The sequence below is a fragment of the Orcinus orca genome, chromosome X (assembly GCF_937001465.1).
Source record: "Orcinus orca chromosome X, mOrcOrc1.1, whole genome shotgun sequence".
NCBI classification, from domain to species: Eukaryota; Metazoa; Chordata; class Mammalia; order Artiodactyla; family Delphinidae; genus Orcinus; species Orcinus orca.
The window spans coordinates 34,620,461-34,640,481 of NC_064580.1; the positions used below are offsets into that span (position 1 = coordinate 34,620,461).

A 20,021-nucleotide genomic window follows, 5' to 3' on the forward strand; every position below is an offset into this window, starting at 1 on the left:
AGAAGAAATACAAGGAGTCCAAACTGGAAAAGAAGTAAAACTGTCACTGTTTGCAGATGACATGATATATATATAGAGAGAGAATCCTAAAGATTCTACCAGAAAACTACTAGAGCTCATCAATGAATTCAGTAAAGTTGCAGGATACTGAATACACAGAAATCTCTTACATCCCTATACACTAACAATGAAAGATCAGAAAGAGAAATTAAGGAAACAATCCCATTTACCATCACATCAAGAAGAATAAAATACCTAGGAATAAATAGACCTGTACTCCGAAAACTTAAGACGCTGATGAAAGAAACCGAAGATGACACAAATGGATAGAAGGATATACCATGTTCTTGGATTAGAAGAATCGATATTGTCAAAATGACTATACGACCCAAGGCAATCTACAGATTCAATGCAATCCATATCAAATTACCAGTGGCATTTTTCACAGAACTAGAAACAAAAAAAAATCTTAAAATTTGTATGGAGACACAAAAGACTCCAAATAGCCAAAGCAATCTTGAGAAAGAAAAACGGAGCTGGAGGAGTCAGGCTCCCTGACTTCAGACTACAATATAAAGCTATGGTCATCAAAACAGTATGGTACTGGCGCAAAAACAGAAATATACATCAATGGAACAGGATAGAGAGCCCAGAGATAAACCCATGCACCTATGGTCAGTTAATATATGACAAAGGAGGCAAGAATATACAATGGAGAAAATACAGTCTCTTCAACAGTGGTGGTGGGAAAACTGGTCAGCCACATGCAAGAGAATGGAATTAGAACGTTGTGTAACACCATACACAGAAATAAACTCAAAATGGATCAAAGACCTAAATGTAAGGCCAGACACTTTAAAACTCTTAGACTAACATATAGGTAGAACACTCACTCTTTGACATAAATCACAGCAATATCTTTTATGATCCACCTCCTAGAGTAATGAGAATAAAAACAAAAACAAACGAATGGGACCTAATTAAACTTAAAAGTTTCTGCACAGCAAAGGAAACCATAAACAAAATGAAAAGACAACCCACAGAATGGGAGAAAATATTTGCAAAAGAAGTGACCAACAAGGGCTTAACTTCCAAAATATACAAATATCTCATGAAGCTCTATATCAAAAAAACCCAAACAGCTCAATCAAAAAATGGGCAGAAGACCTAAATAGACATTCCTCCAAAGAAGATATACAGATTGCCAACAAACACATGAAAGGATGCCCAACATCACTAATCATTAGAGAAATACAAATCAAAACTACAATGAGATATCACCTCACACCGGTCAGAATGGCCATCATCAAAAAATCTACAAACAATAAATGCTGGAGAGGGTGTGGAGAAAAGGGAACCCTCTCGCACTGTTGGTGGGAATGTAAATTGATACAGCCGCTATGGAGAACAGTATGGAGGTTCCTTAAAAAACTAAAAATAGAACTACCATATGACCCAGCAATCCCACTCCTGGGCATATACCCAGAGGAAACCATAATTCAAAAAGATACATGCGCCCCAATGTTCACTGCAGCACTATTTACAATAGCCAAGACATGGAAGCAACCTAAGTGTCCATGAACAGAGGAATGGATAAAGAAGATGTGGTACATATATACAATGGAATATTACTCAGCCATAAAAAAGAATGAAATAATGCCATTTGCAGCAACATGGATGGACCTACAGATTATTATACTAAGTGAAGTAAGACAGAGAAAGACTAATGTCATATGATATCACTCATGTGGAATCTAATTTTTAAAAAAATAATACAAATGAACTTATTTACAAGTGAAACAGACTTACAGATATTGAAAACAAACTTATTGTTACCAAAGGCGAAGTGTGGAGGGAGGGATAAATCAGGAGCTTGGGATCAATATATACACATTCCTATATATAAGATATATAATCAACAAGGACCTACTGTATAACACAGGGAACTCTACTCAATATTCTGAGATAACCTCTATGAGAAAAGAATCTTAAAAAGAATGAATATGTATAAGTGAATCAGTTTACTGTACACCTGAAACATGACATTGTAAATCAACTATATTCCAATAAAACAAAAAAAAAAACATGCATGCATCCCAGTGTACAAAGCAGCACTATATACAATAGCCAAGACATGGAAGTAACCTAAGTGTCCATTGACAGATAAATGGATAAAGAAGATGTGGTACACGTATACAATGGAATATTACTCAGCCATAAAAAAGAATGAAATAATGCCATTTGCAGCAACATGGATGGACTTAGAAATTATCATATTAAGTGAAGAAAGACAAAGGTGGACAAATATCATATGACATCACTTATATGTAGAATCTTAAAAAATGATATAAATGAACTTATTTTTACAAAACAGAAATAGACTCACAGACATAGAAAACAAACTTATGGTTACCAAAGGGGATAGTAGGGGGTGGAAAGGAGGGGGGGAAAATTAGGAGTTTTGGATCAACACATACACACTACTATATATAAAACAGATAGAAACAACAAGGACCTACTGTACAGCACAGGGTACCATATTCAATATCTCATAATAACCTATAATGGAAAAGAATCTGAAAAAGAATACATATATATGTGTATAACTGTATGACTTTGTTGTATACCTCAAACTAACAAAATTGTCAATTAACTACTTCAATTTAAAAATGGTTAAAATAAAAAGATTTTTAATTTTAAAGGTATTAGTAAAAGTAGTGGATTTATAAAGCTAATATAAAGGTTAAAAGACAAAAGTGGTAAGATAACTACAATAACTGCTTAAGGGATACACAGGATTAAAAGATATAAAATGTGACATCAAAAACAAAACGCGTGTGGAGCTTTAGAATGCCTTCAAACTCAAGTTGTTATATTTATAATGGTCCATTTTAAGGTGATAAGTTAAATGTAAGCTTCATGGTGACCACAAACCAGAAACCTATAATAGATACACAAAAGATAATGAGAAAGGAATCTAAGCATACCTCTAAATTCATCAAATCACACAGGAAGAGAATAGAGAAGAATGTTACAGAGGACCTATAAAACAGCCAAAAAACAATTAACAAGATGGCTGTAAGTATCTACCTATCAATAATTTAAGTGGACTAAATCCTCTAATCAAAAGAAAGAGTAGCTGAATGGATAAGAAAAAAACAAACACCTATCTATATGCTGCCTACAAGGGACTCACGTCAGATGTAAAGACACACACAAAGTGAAGGAATGGAAAAATATATTCTATGCAAATGGAAACCAAAAGTAAGCTGGATCACTGTTCTTATATCAGACAAAATAGACTTTAAAACAAAGACTATGGGCTTCCCTGGTGGTGCAGTGGAGTCCGCCTGCCGATGCAGGGGACACGGGTTTGTGTCCCAGTCCGGGAAGATCCCACATGCTGCGGAGCGGCTGGGCCCGTGAGCCATGGCTGCTGAGCCTGTGCGTCCGGAGCCTGTGCTCCGCAATGGGAGAGGCCACAACGGTAAGAGGCCCGCGTACCGTGCAAAAAAAAAAAAAAAAAATTTGGGTTGCTCTGTAATTACCTTTTGGCTGTTGAATTCTGCTTTTTTAATGCACCATTACTCAGAGTCTGAACACCATGATTCTGGCTTTTTAAGTGTTACCAAAAGTTGTTAAAATGGGACTATGTACCAGTGCCCTGGAAGCATGGGGGAAAAAGAGGCCAAGCCTGGAAAGGCTAAATTGGAGGCCTGCCCTCTTAAGAAGACCAAGGATTGCTTAAGTCCTTTTTGCATTCTGTCCCCTTCCCGTCCCACTCCCACCAAGGGAAAAAAAACAAAGACAAAGCAAAAACACCTGGAAGGGGAAGGAACCCTGGTAATTACCCACTGCATCATGTATTCGGACAAGGAGCCACATGCCAATTAATAGTTATAATACTCCCAGAATAAAAGTAATTAAAGGTTGAAGGTTGCCTGGAATCAAGACTGAATAGAGAGAAATCAGGGAACCTGATCACAGAAAAGCACTTTTATAGGTAATAACACTTAAGAACAGAACTTCCCCCTACCTGAGCTGCAGAGCTAGGGCTGGAGGCATAATCTTTGCTCCTATCCTGCCGATGAGGGTCGGGAACACACCTACCAGCTCCACTACGGTGATGTGTCGAAGATCCAGGCCACATTGTGCTTGCTGGAAAAAAAAAAAAACAAAATAAACAAACAAAAAAAAACCCAAGCAGGGAGGTGTGAGCATGGCTAAAGAAAATTCCATGTCAAACTACAGACCCACAGGAGCAGCACTGTTCTGTTTGGGGAAGTTTATTTGCCCACTCCAAACTGTCCTGAAGATAGCTGAGAAATTCGAGTTCAACTAGTGGCTATAAAACCTAAATAGCTTCCTAGAGGAATCATTCAGAAATGGCTTGGCAGTGAGATTTTGAAAACCTAAGCAAAATGGCAATGTATGTATCTCCAGATGGGCTGAGACTTTGCATGAGGCAAATTTCCTAAAAAGTGTCCAAGACCACCCCCAGAGGATTCTAATTTGTCTTTGCAAGGACAAAAGAATATTTCCAGTGTCCCACTATCTGCCCTTGTTTTCACCCCTCACACCCGCCTTCCCGAAGCCCCCCGCAACATGAGCGTGGTGAAGAAATAAGGATAAGCGATTCCAACCCTCATCTGATGCCCTGGATTTTTACATCTGGTGACCTGGCCTTGGCGGTTGCCACCCAGGGAGAGCCCTTGACGGCCTGGCTCTGGTGACCAGAGGGGCTGGAATTCCTGGGTCCCATGCGACTCTAACAGTTCTTGGTGGGCTACCACCCCTGGGGCATTGCACAGACAGCAGACTGAAACACACCCCCAGTGTCTGTGGAAGAGGCCTCATGTTTTTGTCCTGGATCATCAACCTTAAGGGCAGGTTTCAGGCTTGGCGTACATCTAGAGGCCTATAGAGAGGCCCTCGGGGAATGCAGGCCAGGGATGCCATCTTTGTGTTCTCCCTCTAGAGATTTTCCCTGTTACACCCAGGCAGGGGAGGTGATACATGGTCCCACCCACTACAGACTGAGGCTCCTGGCCCTTCCAGACCAGAAAGCCTGTTTGGGAAAATTTGAGAGCTACCTGAAGTGGGCCCTCCCAGTGCCACCCAGGCAGGAGCCCAAGTTATAGCCCTAGGCACTGTGGAGTGTGGCCCACATCTGATAGGAAGGGTTTGTGAGAACACCTGGAAGCTGTGTAACCCAGCAACTCTTAAGCTGAGAGGAGGGTGGGCAGAACTGATGGCTGCCAGGGCAAACAAACTGGCCCTGTTCAGCCAGGGAACTTGCGGCACGAGTTGGCTTGACTCAAGGCTGCCAACAAAGAGCATTAGTGGCATTTGAGGTGTTTTTCCTGCTGTGCCCAGGAAGGGAAACTGATTCCTAACCTCACTTATTACTGAATACTATACCTTCAGACCACCTGACCAAGGAACCTAACCCTAACACACAGGAAGCTGCATCGCCCATCTAACAGCCATGCTTGCGGTGGCACTTGAATAGAGTACAGCCCATGGCTTTCTCTGTCTGCAAAGGAAAACTGGTGGCCTCACCTAACCAAAATATTCAGTGCACACTCTTGCCTGATTTGAGTCCCCAGACAATGAGCCACGCAGGCCCTGGGTCCCGTCCTGCTGCTTTGCCAGGGCAGGGAAGCTAGTTCATAGCCCCACCTACTGCTGGGAATAGTAGTACCCAGTACAAAGCATTTAGTAAGCCTGACCAGAATCCACACAGTCATGAAGCCCATCCTACAGCTGCATTTGGGCAGGGAACCAAGATAGCAGTCCTATTCAGCTGCTCTCAGCCAGTGGCACGCCCCCACCGCTAACCTCAGAGCTCGAACAGATGCCTTGACCAAACTGACCCTAATAACGGGCTCCACCTGCCCAAGGATGCTACCAGCAGACATGTCCAGAAACCTAAACAGAGCTGACTGGTGAAGAACTGTCTCTGCCAAAGTAAACCTGAAAGTCTGGAAAAAGAGATCACTTATTCAAATGAACAGACACTGGTATAAAGAATCAAGGATCATGAAAAAGCAAGTATGTATGATACCACCAAAGGTAAGTAAGAAAGGGCCGATAACTGACCCTAAGGAAATGGAGGGCTGTGAAGTTTCCAAGAATTCAGAATCATCATCTTCAAGAGGTTTCGTGAGCTACAAGAACAGACAACTAAATGAAGTTAGAGAAGTAAACAAAATGAGTTCAACAAAGAAATATAAACCATGAAAAAAATCATAGAGCTGAAGAATAGAATAACTGAACCAAAGAATTCAATAGAGCACTTCGGACTTCCCTGGTGGTGCAGTGGTTGAGAATCCGCCTGCCAATGCAGGGGACACAGGTTCGAGCCCTGGTCCGGGAAGATCCCCCATGCCGTGGAGCAACTAAGCCCATGAGCCACAACTACTGAGCCTGTGCTCTAGAGCCCACGAGCCACAACTACTGAAGCCCATGTGCCACAACTACTGAAGCCCATGCACCTACAGCCCATGCTCCCCAACAAAGAGAAGCCACCGCGATGAGAAGCCCGCGCACCACATCGAAGAGTAACCCCCACTCGCCACAGCTAGAGAAAGTCTGCGCACAGCAACAAAGACCCAATGCAGCCTGAAATAAATTAAGAAGAAAAAAAGAGCTTCAAAAGCAGACTCAACCATGCAGAAGAATCAAATCCTGGAAAACAGGCCATTTGAAATTATCCAGTCAGAGGAACAAAAAGGAAAAATAATGAAAAAAGATGGAAGGGAGCCTAAGGGACTTATGGTACACAAAGAAAAATATTCAAATTTTTGGAATTCCAGAAGGAGCAAAGGGACAAAAAGTGTATTTAAGTCAATAATGGCTGAAAACTTCCCAAACCTGGGGAGAGAACTAGACATCCAGATTCAAAAGGCCCAAAGGATCCCAAATAGGGTGAACCCAAATAGGGCTACACCAGGACGTATTATAATTAAATTTTCAAAAGTCAAAGTCAAAGAATTTTAAAAGCAGCAAGAGAAAAGAGAGATGTTACATACAAGGGAACCTCCATAAGACTATCAGTGGATTTCGTAATGGAAATTTTCAGACTAGAGGAGAATGGTAGGACATATTCAAAATACTCGGGGCGGGGGGAGGGGGACTTCCCTGGCAGTCCAGTGGTTAAGACTTTGCCTTCCAATGCAGGGGGTGTGGGTTCGATCCCTGGTTGGGGAGCTAAGATTCTGCATACCTCACAGCCATAAAACCAAAACATAAAACAGAAGCAATATTGTAACAAATTCAATAAAGACTTTAAAAATGGTGCACATGAAAAAAAAATCTTAAAAAAAAATATTGGGGGGAAAACTGTCAACCGAGAAATTCTACACCCAGTGAAGCTCCCCTTCAGAAATAAAGGAGGGATAAATACTTTCCCTAAATAACGAAAGCTGAGAAAATTCATCATCACTAGACATGCTTTACGAGAAACGTTATAGGAAGTTCTTGGAGTGGAAGTACAGTCAGCCCTCCATATCCACGGGTTCTGCATCCACAAATTCAACCAACCGTGGACCACGTACTATGTGTACAACTGGAGGATCCTTGGATGTGGAACCCACAGATACAGAGGGCTGACAATGGGATATGAGCATCTACAGATTTTGGTGTCCCCAGCAAGTCTTGCAACCAGTTCCCTGCAGATACTGAGGGCTAAATATAAAAGGATGATAATTAACATCATAAAAACATAAGGCAGTGTAAAACTCACTGCTATGGAAAATATAGTCAAACTTGGATTCTGTAATATGGTAATAGTGGTATGTAATTCACTTACAGCTCTAGTTTAAAAGTTACAAAACAAACATGGTCAATGGAGACAAGATGGCAGAGTAGGGGAACATGAGCTCACCCCTTCTTACAAAAACACCAAAATCTCAACTAACTACTGAACAACCATCAACAAAAAATATGCTGGAGGGACTTCGCTGGTGGCGCAGTGGTTAAGAATCTGCCTGGCAATGCAGGGGACAGGGGTTCAAGCCCTGGTCCGGGAAGATCCCACATGCCATAGAGCAACTAAGACCGTGTGCCACAACTACTGAGCCTGTGCTCTAGAGCCCATGAGCTACAACTACTGAGCCCACATGCCGCAACTACTAAAGCCTGTGCTCCACAATGAGAAGCCACCACAATGAGAAGCCTGCACACCGCAGGGAAGAGTAACCCCCGCCTGCAACTAGAGAAAGCCCACACACAGCAACGAAGACCGCAGCAAAAATAAATTAAAAAACAAACAAACACTGGAACCTACCCAAAAAGATACCCTAAATCCAAAGACAAAGAAAAAGCCACAAGATGGTAGGAGGGGCACAATGAAATCCTATACCCACTGGATGGGTGAACCACAAACTGGAAAGTAATTATACAACAGAAGTTCTCCCACAGGAGTGAAAGTTCTGAGTCCCACATCAGGCTCCCCAGCTGGGGGGTCTGACAATGGGAGGAGGAGCCCCCAGAGAATCTAGATTTGAAGGCCAGTGGGGTTTGATCACAGGGATTCCACAGGACTGGGGGGAAACAGAAACTCCACTCTTGGAGGGCACACATGAGGTCTCGTGCTTACCAGGACACAGGGAAAAAGCAGTGACCTCGTAAGAGACTGGGCCAGATGTACCTGCTAGTATTGCAGGGTCTCTTGCAGAGGCGGGGGCGGGAGGGGGCGGCTGTGGCTCACTGCGAGGACAAAGACACTGGTAGCAGTAGTTCTGGGATGTACTCATTGGCGTGAGCCCTCATGGAGGACGCCATTTTCTCATCAAGACCTGGCCCCACACAAGAGGCTGTAGGCTCCAGTGCTGGGACACCTCAGGCCAAACAACATTAAATGCTCCAACATTAGCATCATTGAAGTCCCAGAAGGAGAAGAGAGAGAGAAAGGACCTGAGAAAAATATTTAAAGAGATAATAGCTGGGGCTTCCCTGGTGGTGCAGTGGTTGAGAATCTGCCTGCTAATGCAGGGGACACGGGTTCAAGCCCTGGTCTGGGAGGATCCCACATGCCGCGGAGCAACTAGACCCGTGAGCCACAACTACTGAGCCTGTGCGTCTGGATCCTGTGCTCCGCAACGAGAGGCCGCGATAGTGAGGCCTGTGCACCACGATGAAGAGTGGCCCCCGCTTGCCACAACTAGAGAAAGCCCTCGCACAGAAACGAAGACCCAACACAGCAAAAATAAATTAATTAATTAATAAACTCCTACCCCCAACATCTTCTTAAAAAAAAAAGAAAGGAGATAATAGCTGAAAACTTCCCTAACATGGGAAAGGAAACAGTCACCCAAGTCCAGGAAGTGAAGAGAGTCCCAGGCAGGATAAACCCAAGGAGGAACATGCCAAGACACACAGTAATCAAATTGACAAAAAGTAAAGACAAAGAAAGAACATTAAAAGCAACAAGGGAAGAGCAACAAATAACATATAAGGGAATCCCCATAAGGTTATCAGCTGATTTTTCAACAGAAACTCTGCAGGCCAGAAGGGAGTGGCATGATATATTTAAAGTGCTGAAAGGGAAGAACCTACAACCAAGATTACTCTACCCAGCATGGATCTCATTCAGATTTGGAGAAATCAAAAGCTTTACAAACAAGCAAAAGCTACGAGAATTCAGCACCACCAAACCAGGTTTGCAACAAATGCTAAAGGAACTTCTCTAGGCAGAAAAGAAAAGCCCACAATTAGTAACAAGAAAACTACAAATGGAAAAGCTCACTGGTAAAGGCAAGCATACAGTAAAGGTAGGAAATCATACACACAAATATATCAAAACCAGCAATTGTGAGAAGAGGAGAGCACAAATGCAGGATACTGGAAATGCATTTGAAATTAAGAGGAGCAACTTAAAACAACCTTGTTTATATATAGACTGCTGTATCAAAACTTCATGGGGACCACAAACTGAAAATCTACAGATCACAAGAGAATAGAACAAAAGAAGAAGAGAAGAAAAAAGACCCACAAAAACAAATCCAAAACAATTAAGAAAATGGCAATAAGGAACATACATATCAATAATTACCTTATACATAAAGAGATTAAATGCTCCAACCAAAAGACAGACTAGTTGAATGGATCCAAAACCAAGACCCACATATATGCTGTCTACAAGAGACCCCCTTCAGATCTAGGGACACATACAGACTGAAAGTGAGAGGATGGAAAAAGGTATTCCATGCAAATGCAAATCAAAAGAAAGCTGGAGTAGCAATACTCATATCAGACAAAATACACTTTAAAATAAAGACTGTTACAAGAGACAAAGAAGGACACTACATAATGATCAAGGGATCAATCCAAGAAAAAGATACAAGAATTATAAATATATATGCACCCAACATAGGAGCACCTCATATATAAGGCAAATACTAACAGTCATAAAAGGAGAAATTGACAGTAACAATAATCATGGGGGACTTTAACATACCATTTTCACCAATGGACAGATCATCCAGACAGAAAACCAATAAGGTACACAGGCCTTAAATGACATATTAGACCAGATGGACTTTATTGATATTTATAGAGCATTCCATACAAAAGCAGCAGAATACATGTTCTTCTCAAGTGCACATGGAACAATCTCCAGGATTGATCACATGCTGGGCCACAAAGCAAGCCTCGGTAAATTTAAAGAAAATTGACAACATACTGACAACAATGGACAACAAGCATATTTTCTAACCACAATGTGAGGAAATACTATAAAAAAACAAACACATGGAGGCTAAACAATATGCTACTAAACAACCAATGGATCACTGAAGAAATCAAAGAGGAAATGAAAAAACACCTAGAGACACACAAAAGCACCATGATCCAAAACCTATAGGACTCAGCAAAAGCAGTTCTAAGAGGGAAGTTTATAGCAATACAATCTTACCTCAGGAAAGAAGAAACATCTCAAATAAACAACCTAAGCTTACATCTAAAGCCACTACAGAGAAAGAAGAACAAACAAAACCCAAAGTTAGCAGAAGGAAAGAAAAAATCAGAGCAGAAATAAATGAAACAGAGATGAAGAAAAGTTCAATGAAACTAAAAACTGGTTCTTTGAAAAGACAAACAAAATTGATAAGCCTTTAGCCAGACTCATCATGTAAAAAAGGGAGAGGGCCCAAATCAATACAATCAGAAATGAAAAAGAAGTTACAATGGACCCCACAGAAATACAAAGGATCATAAGAGACTACTACAAGCAACTATATGCCAATAAAATGGACAACCTGGAAGAAACGGACAAATATTTAGAAAGGTACAACCTCCCAAGACTGAATCAGGAAGAAACAGAAAATATGAAGAGACCAACCACAAGTAATGAAATTGTAACTGTGATTTAAAAACTCCCAACAACCAAAGTGTAGGACCAGCTGGCTTCACAGATGAATTTATCAAACATTTAGAGAAGAGTTAACACCTATCCTTCTGAAACTATTCCCAAAAAACTGCAGAAGTAGGAACACTCCCAAACTCATTCTATGAGGCCACCATCACACTGATACCAAAACTAGACAAAAATAGACAAAGATAACACACACACACACAAAATAACAGACCAATATCACTGATGAACATAGACACAAAAATCCTCAATAAAATACTAGCAAACCAAATCCAGCAATACATTAAAAGGATCATGCACAATGATCAAGTGGGATTTATCCCAGGTATGCAAGGATTTTTCAATATCTGCAAATCAATCAGTGTGATACACCACATCAACAATTTGAAGAATTAAAAATCATAAGATCATCTCAATAGATGCAGGAAAAGCTTCTGACAAAATTCAACACCATTTATGATAAAAACTCTCCAGAAAGTGGGCATAGAGGGAAACTACCTCAACATAATAAAGGCCATATATGACAAACCTATAGCTAACATCATACTCAATGATGAAAAGCTGAAAGCATTTCCTCTAAGATCAGGAACAAGACAAGGATGCCCACACTCTTGCTACTTTTATTCCAAATAGACTTGGGGGCTTTCCTGGTGGCGCAGTGGTTGGGAGTCCGCCTGCCGATGCAGGGGACAAGGGTTTGTGCCCCGGTCCGGGAAGATCCCACATGCCGCAGAGCTGCTGGGCCTGTGAGCCATGGCCGCTGAGCCTGCGCATCCGGAGCCTGTGCTCCGCAACGGGAGAGGCCACAACAGTGAGAGGCCCACGTACCGCAAAAAAAAAAAAAAGAAAAAAAAAAAGACTTGGAAGTCCTAGTCACAGCAATAAGAGAAGAAAAATAAAAACAATCCAAACTGGAAAAGAAGACTGTCACTGTTTGTAGATGACATGATATATATAGAGAGAGAATCCTAAAGATTCTACCAGAAAACTACTAGAGCTCATCAATGAATTCAGTAAAGTTGCAGGATACAAAATTAATACACAGAAGTCTGTTGCATTTCTATACACTAACAATGAAATATCAGAAAGAGAAATTAAAGCAACAATCCCACTTATCATTACATCAAGAAGAATAAAATACCTAGGAATAAACCTACCTAAGGAGGCAGAAGACCTGTACTCTGGAAACTATAAGATGCTGATGGAAGAAATTAAAGATGACACAAACAGTTGGAAAGATGTACCATGTACTTGGATTGGAAAAAATAATATTGTCAAAATTACTATACTAGGGCTTCCCTGGTGGCGCACTGGTTAAGAATCCACCTGCCAGTGCAGGGGACACGGGTTCGAGCCCTGGTCCAGGAAGATCCCACATGCCACAGAGCAACTAACCACAATGGGTTCGAGTTGTGTGCCACAACTACTGAAGCCCGCGTGCCTAGAGCCTGTGCTCCGCAACAAGAGAAGCCACCGCAATGAGAAGCCCATGCACCGCAATGAAGAGTAGCCTCAGCTCACCGCAACTAGAGAAAGCCCGCGGGCAGCAATGAAAGCCCAATGCAGCCAAAAATAAAGAAAGCAATAATTCAAAAAAATTTTACTATACTAACGAAAGCAATCTACAGATTCAGTGCAATCCCTATCAAATTACCAATGGCATTTTTCACAGAATTAGAACCAAAAAAAATCTTAAAATTTGTGTGGAGACACAAAAGACCCTGAATAGCCAAAGCAATCTTGAGAAAGAAAAATGGAGCTGGAGGAATCAGGCTCCCTAATTTCAGACTATATACTACAAGGCTACAGTCATCAAAATAGTATGGTACTGGCACAAAAACAGACATATAGATAAATCGAACAGTATAGAAAGCCCAGAAATAAACCCATGCACCTATGGTCAATTAATAGATGACAAAGGAGGCAAGAGTATACAATGGAGAAAAGATAGTCTGTTCAATAAATGGTGCTGGGAAAACTGGACAGGTACATGTAAAAAAGAAATGAAATTAGAACATTATCTAATACCATACACAAAAATAAAATTAAAAAGGACTAAAGACCTAAATGTAAGACCAGATACCATAAAACTCTTACAGGAAAACAGGAAGAACACTCTTTGACATAAATTGCAGCAATATTTTTTTCTATCTGTCTCCCACAGTAATAGAAATAAAAATAAACAAATGGAACCTAGTTAAATTCAAAAGCTTTTGCACAGCAAAGGAAACAATAAACAAAAAGACAACCCACAGAATTGGAGAAAACATTTGCAAGCAATGCAACCTGCAAGGGATTAATCTCCAAAATTTATGAACAGTTCGTGCGGCTCAATATTAAACAAACAACCCAATCAAAAAATGGGCAGAAGACAGACCTAAATAGACATTTCCCCAAAGAAGCCATACAGATGGCCAAGAAGCATATGAAAAGATGCTCAACATCACTAACTATTAGAGAAATGCAAATCAAAACTACAATGAGATATCACCTCACACCAGTCAGAATAGCCATTATCAAAAAGTTTACAAACAATAAATGCTGGAGAGGGTGTGGAGAAAAGGAAACCCTCCTACACTGTTGGTGGGAATGTAAAATTGGTACAGCCACTATGGAAAAATTAAAGTATGGAGGTTCCTTAGAAAACTAAAAGTAGGGGCTTCCCTGGTGGCACAGTGGTTAAGAATCCTCCTGTCAATGCAGGGGACACAGGTTTGAGCCCTGGCCCAGGAAGATCCCACATGCTGCGGAACAACTAAGCCTGTGCACCACAACTACTGAGCCTGCACTCTAGAGCCTGCGAGCCACAAATAGTGAGCCTACATGCCACAACTACTGAAGCCCTCATGCCCAGAGCCTGTGCTCTGCAACAAGAGAAGCCACAACAATGAGAAGCCCGTGCACCGCAACAAAGAATAGCCCCCGCTCACCAAAACTAGAGAAAGCCTGCACAGAGCAACGAAGACCCAACACAGCCATAAATAAATAAATAAATAAATAAATAAATTTATAAGGCAAAAACCCCCTAAAAACAGAGCTACCATATGATCCCGCAATCCCACTCCTGGACATATAACTGGAGAAAAACATGGTTCAAAAGGATACATGCACCCCAATGTTCATTGCAGCTCTGTTTACAATAGCCAAGACATGGAAGGAACCTAAATGTCCATCGACAGATGAATGGATTAAGAAGATGAGGTACATATATACAATGGAATATTACTCAGCCATTAAAAAGAAAGAAATAATGCCATTTGCACTAACATGGAGGGACCTGGAGATTATCATACTAAGTAAAGTAAGTCAGAGAAAGACATATCATATGATATTGCTAACATACGGGATCTAAAAAAAATGATACAAATGAACTTATTTACCAAACAGATATAGACTCACAGACTTAGAGAATGAACTTATGGTTACCAGGGAGGAACAGTAGGGGGGAGGGATAGAGTAGAAGTTTGGGATTGACAGGTACACACTGATATATTTAAAGTAGATAACCAACAAGGACCTACTGTATAGCACAGGAAACTCTGCTCAATATTCTATAATAACATAAATGGGAAAAGAATTTGAAAATGAATAGAAACATGTATAACTGAATTACTTTGCTGTACACCTGAAACTAGGACAACATTTTTAATCAACTTTATTCCAATATAAAATAAAAAAATTTTTAAAAGGTAACTTAGTAAAAAAAAATGGTAAAAATAACTAAAACTACAGTAATTTATTAGGTACACAATATTAAAAATTGTAACATCAATAACCTAAAATGTGAAGGGAGGAGAAGTTAAAGTATAAAGCTTAAGACTTTATTGAAGTTAAGGTGGTATTACTTTAAAATAGTGTGTTTTAATTTTAAGATTTTCTAGAATGTAAGCCTCATGGTAACAAGTGATACATCTGAATTACAAAGAATATGATAAAGTCAAAGCATACTAGTACCTCACAACATCAAAACACAATAAAAGAAAGCAGGGTAAGAAGGAAAAATGGATCTAGAAAACAACCAGAAAACAATTAACAAAATGGCCTAAATCCTTATTTACCAATAATTACTTTAAATGTAAACAGATTCAGTTCTCCAAATGAGAAACAGAATAGCTAAATGGATTTTTTTTAAAAAAGATTCAATGATATGCTGCCTACAGGAATGACTTTAGCCTTCAAGACACACAGAGGCAGAGTAAATGGATGGAAAAATATTTTAAGCAAATAACTAAAAAGTCAGGGGTAGTTAAATCAGACAAAATAGGCTTTAATTTTTAAAACGGTAAAAGGAGACAAAGAAGGTGATTTTATAATGATAAAGGGATCAATATATCATGAAGTTATAAAGATTATAATTATTGATGTGCCCAACATTGGAAAACTGAAATATCAATACATGAAGCAAAAACTAATAGAGCTAAATAAAAGGAGAAGTAAACAGCAATACAGTAATAGTTGGGGACTTTAACACCCTACTTTCAACGATGGATAGATCATCCAGACAGAGAAATCAATAAGGTAAGAGCAAATTTGAACAACACTATAGACCAAATATAATCACAGAATATCCTATCCAACATCAGCAGAAAACACATTCTTCTCAAGTGCACACAAAACATTTTCTAGGATAGACCATATGTTAGGTCACAAAATAATTCTTAGAAAATTCAAGAAGACTGAAATCATACCAAGTATCTTCTCTGACCACATTGGTATGAAACTAGAAATCAGTAACAAGAGGAAATTGGAAATTCACGAATACATGGAAATTAAACAACATTCTCCTGAATAACATATGGATCAAAGAAATTAAAGGGGCAATAAAGTATCTTGAGACAAAAAGTGGAGAAACAACATACCAAAACTTATGGGATGCAGCAAAGGGGGAAGTGCACAACAATAAAAACATTAAAAAGCAAGAAATTTCCCAAATAAACAACCTAACTATGCCTTAAGGAGCTAGAAAAAGAAACTGAGCCCAAAGTTATTAGCAAGAGGAAGGAAATAATGATTAGAGAAGAAATAAATGAAATTGAGAACAGAAAAACAATAGAAAACATTAACCAAACTAAGAGTTGGTTCTTTGAAAAGATAAACAAATTTGACAATCCTTTAGCTAGACTAACCAAGGAAAAAAGAACTCAAATCAACAAAATTATACATGACAAAGAAGACATTACAACTGATACAACAGAGATACAAAGTTTATAAGAAGCTATTGTGAAGAGCTCTACACCAGTAAACTGGACAACCTAGAAGAAGTGGAAAAATTCTTAGAAACATACAATCAAGAGTGAATCATGAAGGAATAGAAAGTCTAAATAGACCAATTACTAGTAAGGTGATTAAATAAGTAATCAAAAATCTCCCAGTGAAGAAAAGCCCAGGACCAGATAGCTTCACTAGTGAATTTTGCCAAACATTTAAAGAAGAATTAACACTAATCCTCAAACTCTGCCAAAAAAAATAGAAAAGGAGGAAACACTTCCAAACTCATTTTATGAGGTCAGCATTACCTTGACACCAATGTCAGAAAAGGACACTATCAGAAAAATACAGATCCATAACCCTGATTAATATAGAAGCAAAAACTCTCAAAATACTAGCAAACTGAATTCAACAGCATATTAAAAGGATAATTCAGCATGACCAAGCGGAATTATACTTAGGATGCAATGATGGCTCAACATACACAAATCAATGTGATCCATCAGATTAATAGAATGAAAAAAATCATCTCAATATATGGAGAAAAAGTATTTGACAAGATACAACTTCTGTTCATGACTAAAAAAAACTCTGGTAGACAAAGAAGGTACCTCCCACAGTTTACATCATACTCAGTGGTGAAAAGCCAAAAGATTCTAATGGCATTTTTACATAAGTAGGGAAAAAAAGAACAATCCTAAAGTTTGTAGAGAACCACAAAAGACCCCTAAATAACCTAGCCATCCTTAGAGAATAGAACAAAGCAGGAGGCCTCACACTTTCTAATTTCAAGCTATACTATAAAGCTATGGTAATTCAAACAGTATGGTACTGGCCTAAAAACAAACAAAAAAATCAAATGGAACAGAATTGAGAGCCAAGAAATAAACCCAAGCATACACAGTCAACTAATATTTGACAAAAGAGCCAGGAATATTCAATGGAGAAAAGACAGTCTCTTTAATAATTGGTGCTGAAAAAACTGGATATTTACATGTAAAAAAAAAATGAAAAAAAGCCCCTATCTTATTCTACTTATAAAAAGGAACTTGAAGTGGATTAGAGACTTAAATGTAAGATCTGAAACCATGAAATTCCTAGATGAAAAAACAGGAAAAAGAGCTCCTTGATACAGGTCTTGGCAATGATTTTTGGGTATGACACCTTAAGCACTAGCAACAAAATGAAGAAAACAAACAAGTGGGATTACATCAAACTAAGAAGCTTCTGCACAGTAAAAGAAACTATCAACACGTGAAAAGACAACCTACAAAATGGGGGAAAAAAACTGCAAACCATGTATCTGATAAGGGGTTAATATCCAAAATATCTAAAGAACTCATACAACTCAATAGCAAATAAATACATACTCTAATTTAAAAATGGGCAAAAGACCTTAACAGACATTTCTCCAAAGAAGATATATGAAAGGCCAACAGATACATGAAAAGATTCTCAATATCACTAGTCATTAGAAAAATGCAAATCAAAATCATGAAGTATCACCTCATGCCTATTAGGATGGCCATTGTCAAAAAGACACATAACAGCACTGCTGCTCTACATGGATGGAGCTTGTGTGCTGTTGGTGGGAATGTAAATTGGTGCAGACACTATGGAGAACAGTATGGAGGGTGCTCAGAAAATTAAAAATACAACTACCATATAATCCAGCAATTCCACTGCTGGGTATTTATCCAAAGAAAAACACTAACTTGAAAAGATATAAGCATCCCCATGTTCTCTGCAGCATTATTTACAATAGCCAGGCTATGCAAACAACCTCAATGTCCACTGATGGATGAATGGACGAGGAACATGTGATAGGTAGAATGGAACATTATTTAGCCACAGAAGAGTGAAATCTTGCCATCTGCAACATGGATGGACCTTGAGGGCATTATGTTAAGTGAAGTACAAGAGGAAAAGGTAAATATCATATGATCTCTCTTATGTGTAGAATCTTAAAATAAAAAAAGAAAAACACTGAGCTCATGGATACAGAGAACAGATTGGTGTTTTCCTGAGGTGGGGGCTGGGGGTTGGGCAAAAATGGGTGAAGAGGGTCAAAAGGTACAATTTACAGTGATAAAATGAAAAAATTATGGGGACGCAATATACAGCTTGGTGACTCTAGTTAATAATACTGTACTGTATATTTGAAAGTAGCTAGGGGAGTGGATCCTGAAAGTTCTCATCATGAGAAAAAAAATTTTCGCCACTAGGTATGGTGATGGGTGTTAAATGGACTACTGTGGTGATTGTTTTGCAATATATACAAGTATTGAATCGTTATGTTGTACACCTGAAACTAATGTTATATGTCCATCATACCTCAATTTTAAAAAAAAGAAAATGGGGCTTCCCTGGTGGTGCAGTGGTTGAGAGGCCGCCTGCCAATGCAGGGGACACGGGTTCGTGCCCCGGTCTGGGAAGATCCCACATGCCGCGGAGCGGCTGGGCCCGTGAGCCATGGCCGCTGAGCCTGCGCGTCTGGAGGCTGTGCTCCACAATGGGAGAGGCCACAACAGTGAGAGGCCCGCGTACCGCAAAAAAAAAAAAAATGTTCCAGCCCCCAGAGCTGGCTCTTGGCAAGAGCCTCGGGAACGTGACCCACTCAACCATATGCCAGAAAATCTCATCGGGAATGCCAATGGCAGTAAGGGAACAAAAAAGTAATTTAAGATGAATATGACTAAATGGGAAAAGAAAATTTAAACTGCTGAATTATTGGAACACCAAGTTTTTATTACAGTTCCACTGAAATATCTCTGGGGTGACAGAATTGGTAGACAAGTTAGAAAAGGTAGAAATATACATTTTTATTATTCTAACTGAATCACATAAGCCAATCAAACCTTTCCTTGAAGGCTCTGCTTAAAATGCCAATGTAAATATGTTGGAGGGGTCACATATAAACACCTTGGTAGCAAATATCTTATCCAACTAGTTGATTAGTAATTTAGCAAGTACCTGAAGGAATAGGATAGACTAGGGCAGGGGTCAGCCAACATTTTCTGTAAAGGACCAGATAGTAAAGGTTTTAGGTTTCATGGGGCTGGATGGTCTCTGTCCTAACTACTCAGCGGCACCTTTGTGGTGCTAAAGCAGCCATAGAGAATATGCACAAACGCATGAGCCTCGGCTGTGCTTCAATAAAGTTTTACTTACAAAAGCCATAGTTTGCCAAACAGAGGAAAAGCAAGTTGTCTGGCTTTTTCATTTTTCCATGGAACTAAGAAGAGGTCAGGGGACTTCCCTGGTGGCAGAGTGGTTGGGAATCCGCCTGCCAGTGCAGGGGACACAGGTTAGATCCCTGGGCCAGGAAGATCCCACATGCCGCAGAGCAACTAAGCCTGTGCACCACAACTAGTGAGCCTGCGCTCTAGAGCCCTCGAGCCACAACTGCTGAAGCCCGTGTGCCCTAGAGCCCAGG

General features: G+C 39.8%; 1 protein-coding gene across 3 annotated transcripts in view; it reads right to left on the reverse strand.

Moving 5' to 3' along the window:
- The window catches only part of SRPX (sushi repeat containing protein X-linked), a 99,846-nt gene that overhangs the window by 8,425 nt on the left and 71,400 nt on the right, over positions 1-20,021 (reverse strand). For all 3 annotated transcript variants that reach the window (XM_033408567.2, XM_004281337.3, XM_004281338.3), the window contains one exon: positions 4,037-4,158. In XM_033408567.2, coding sequence (XP_033264458.1) covers positions 4,037-4,158 — 122 coding nt within the window. The remainder of the gene's footprint in view (positions 1-4,036; positions 4,159-20,021) is intronic.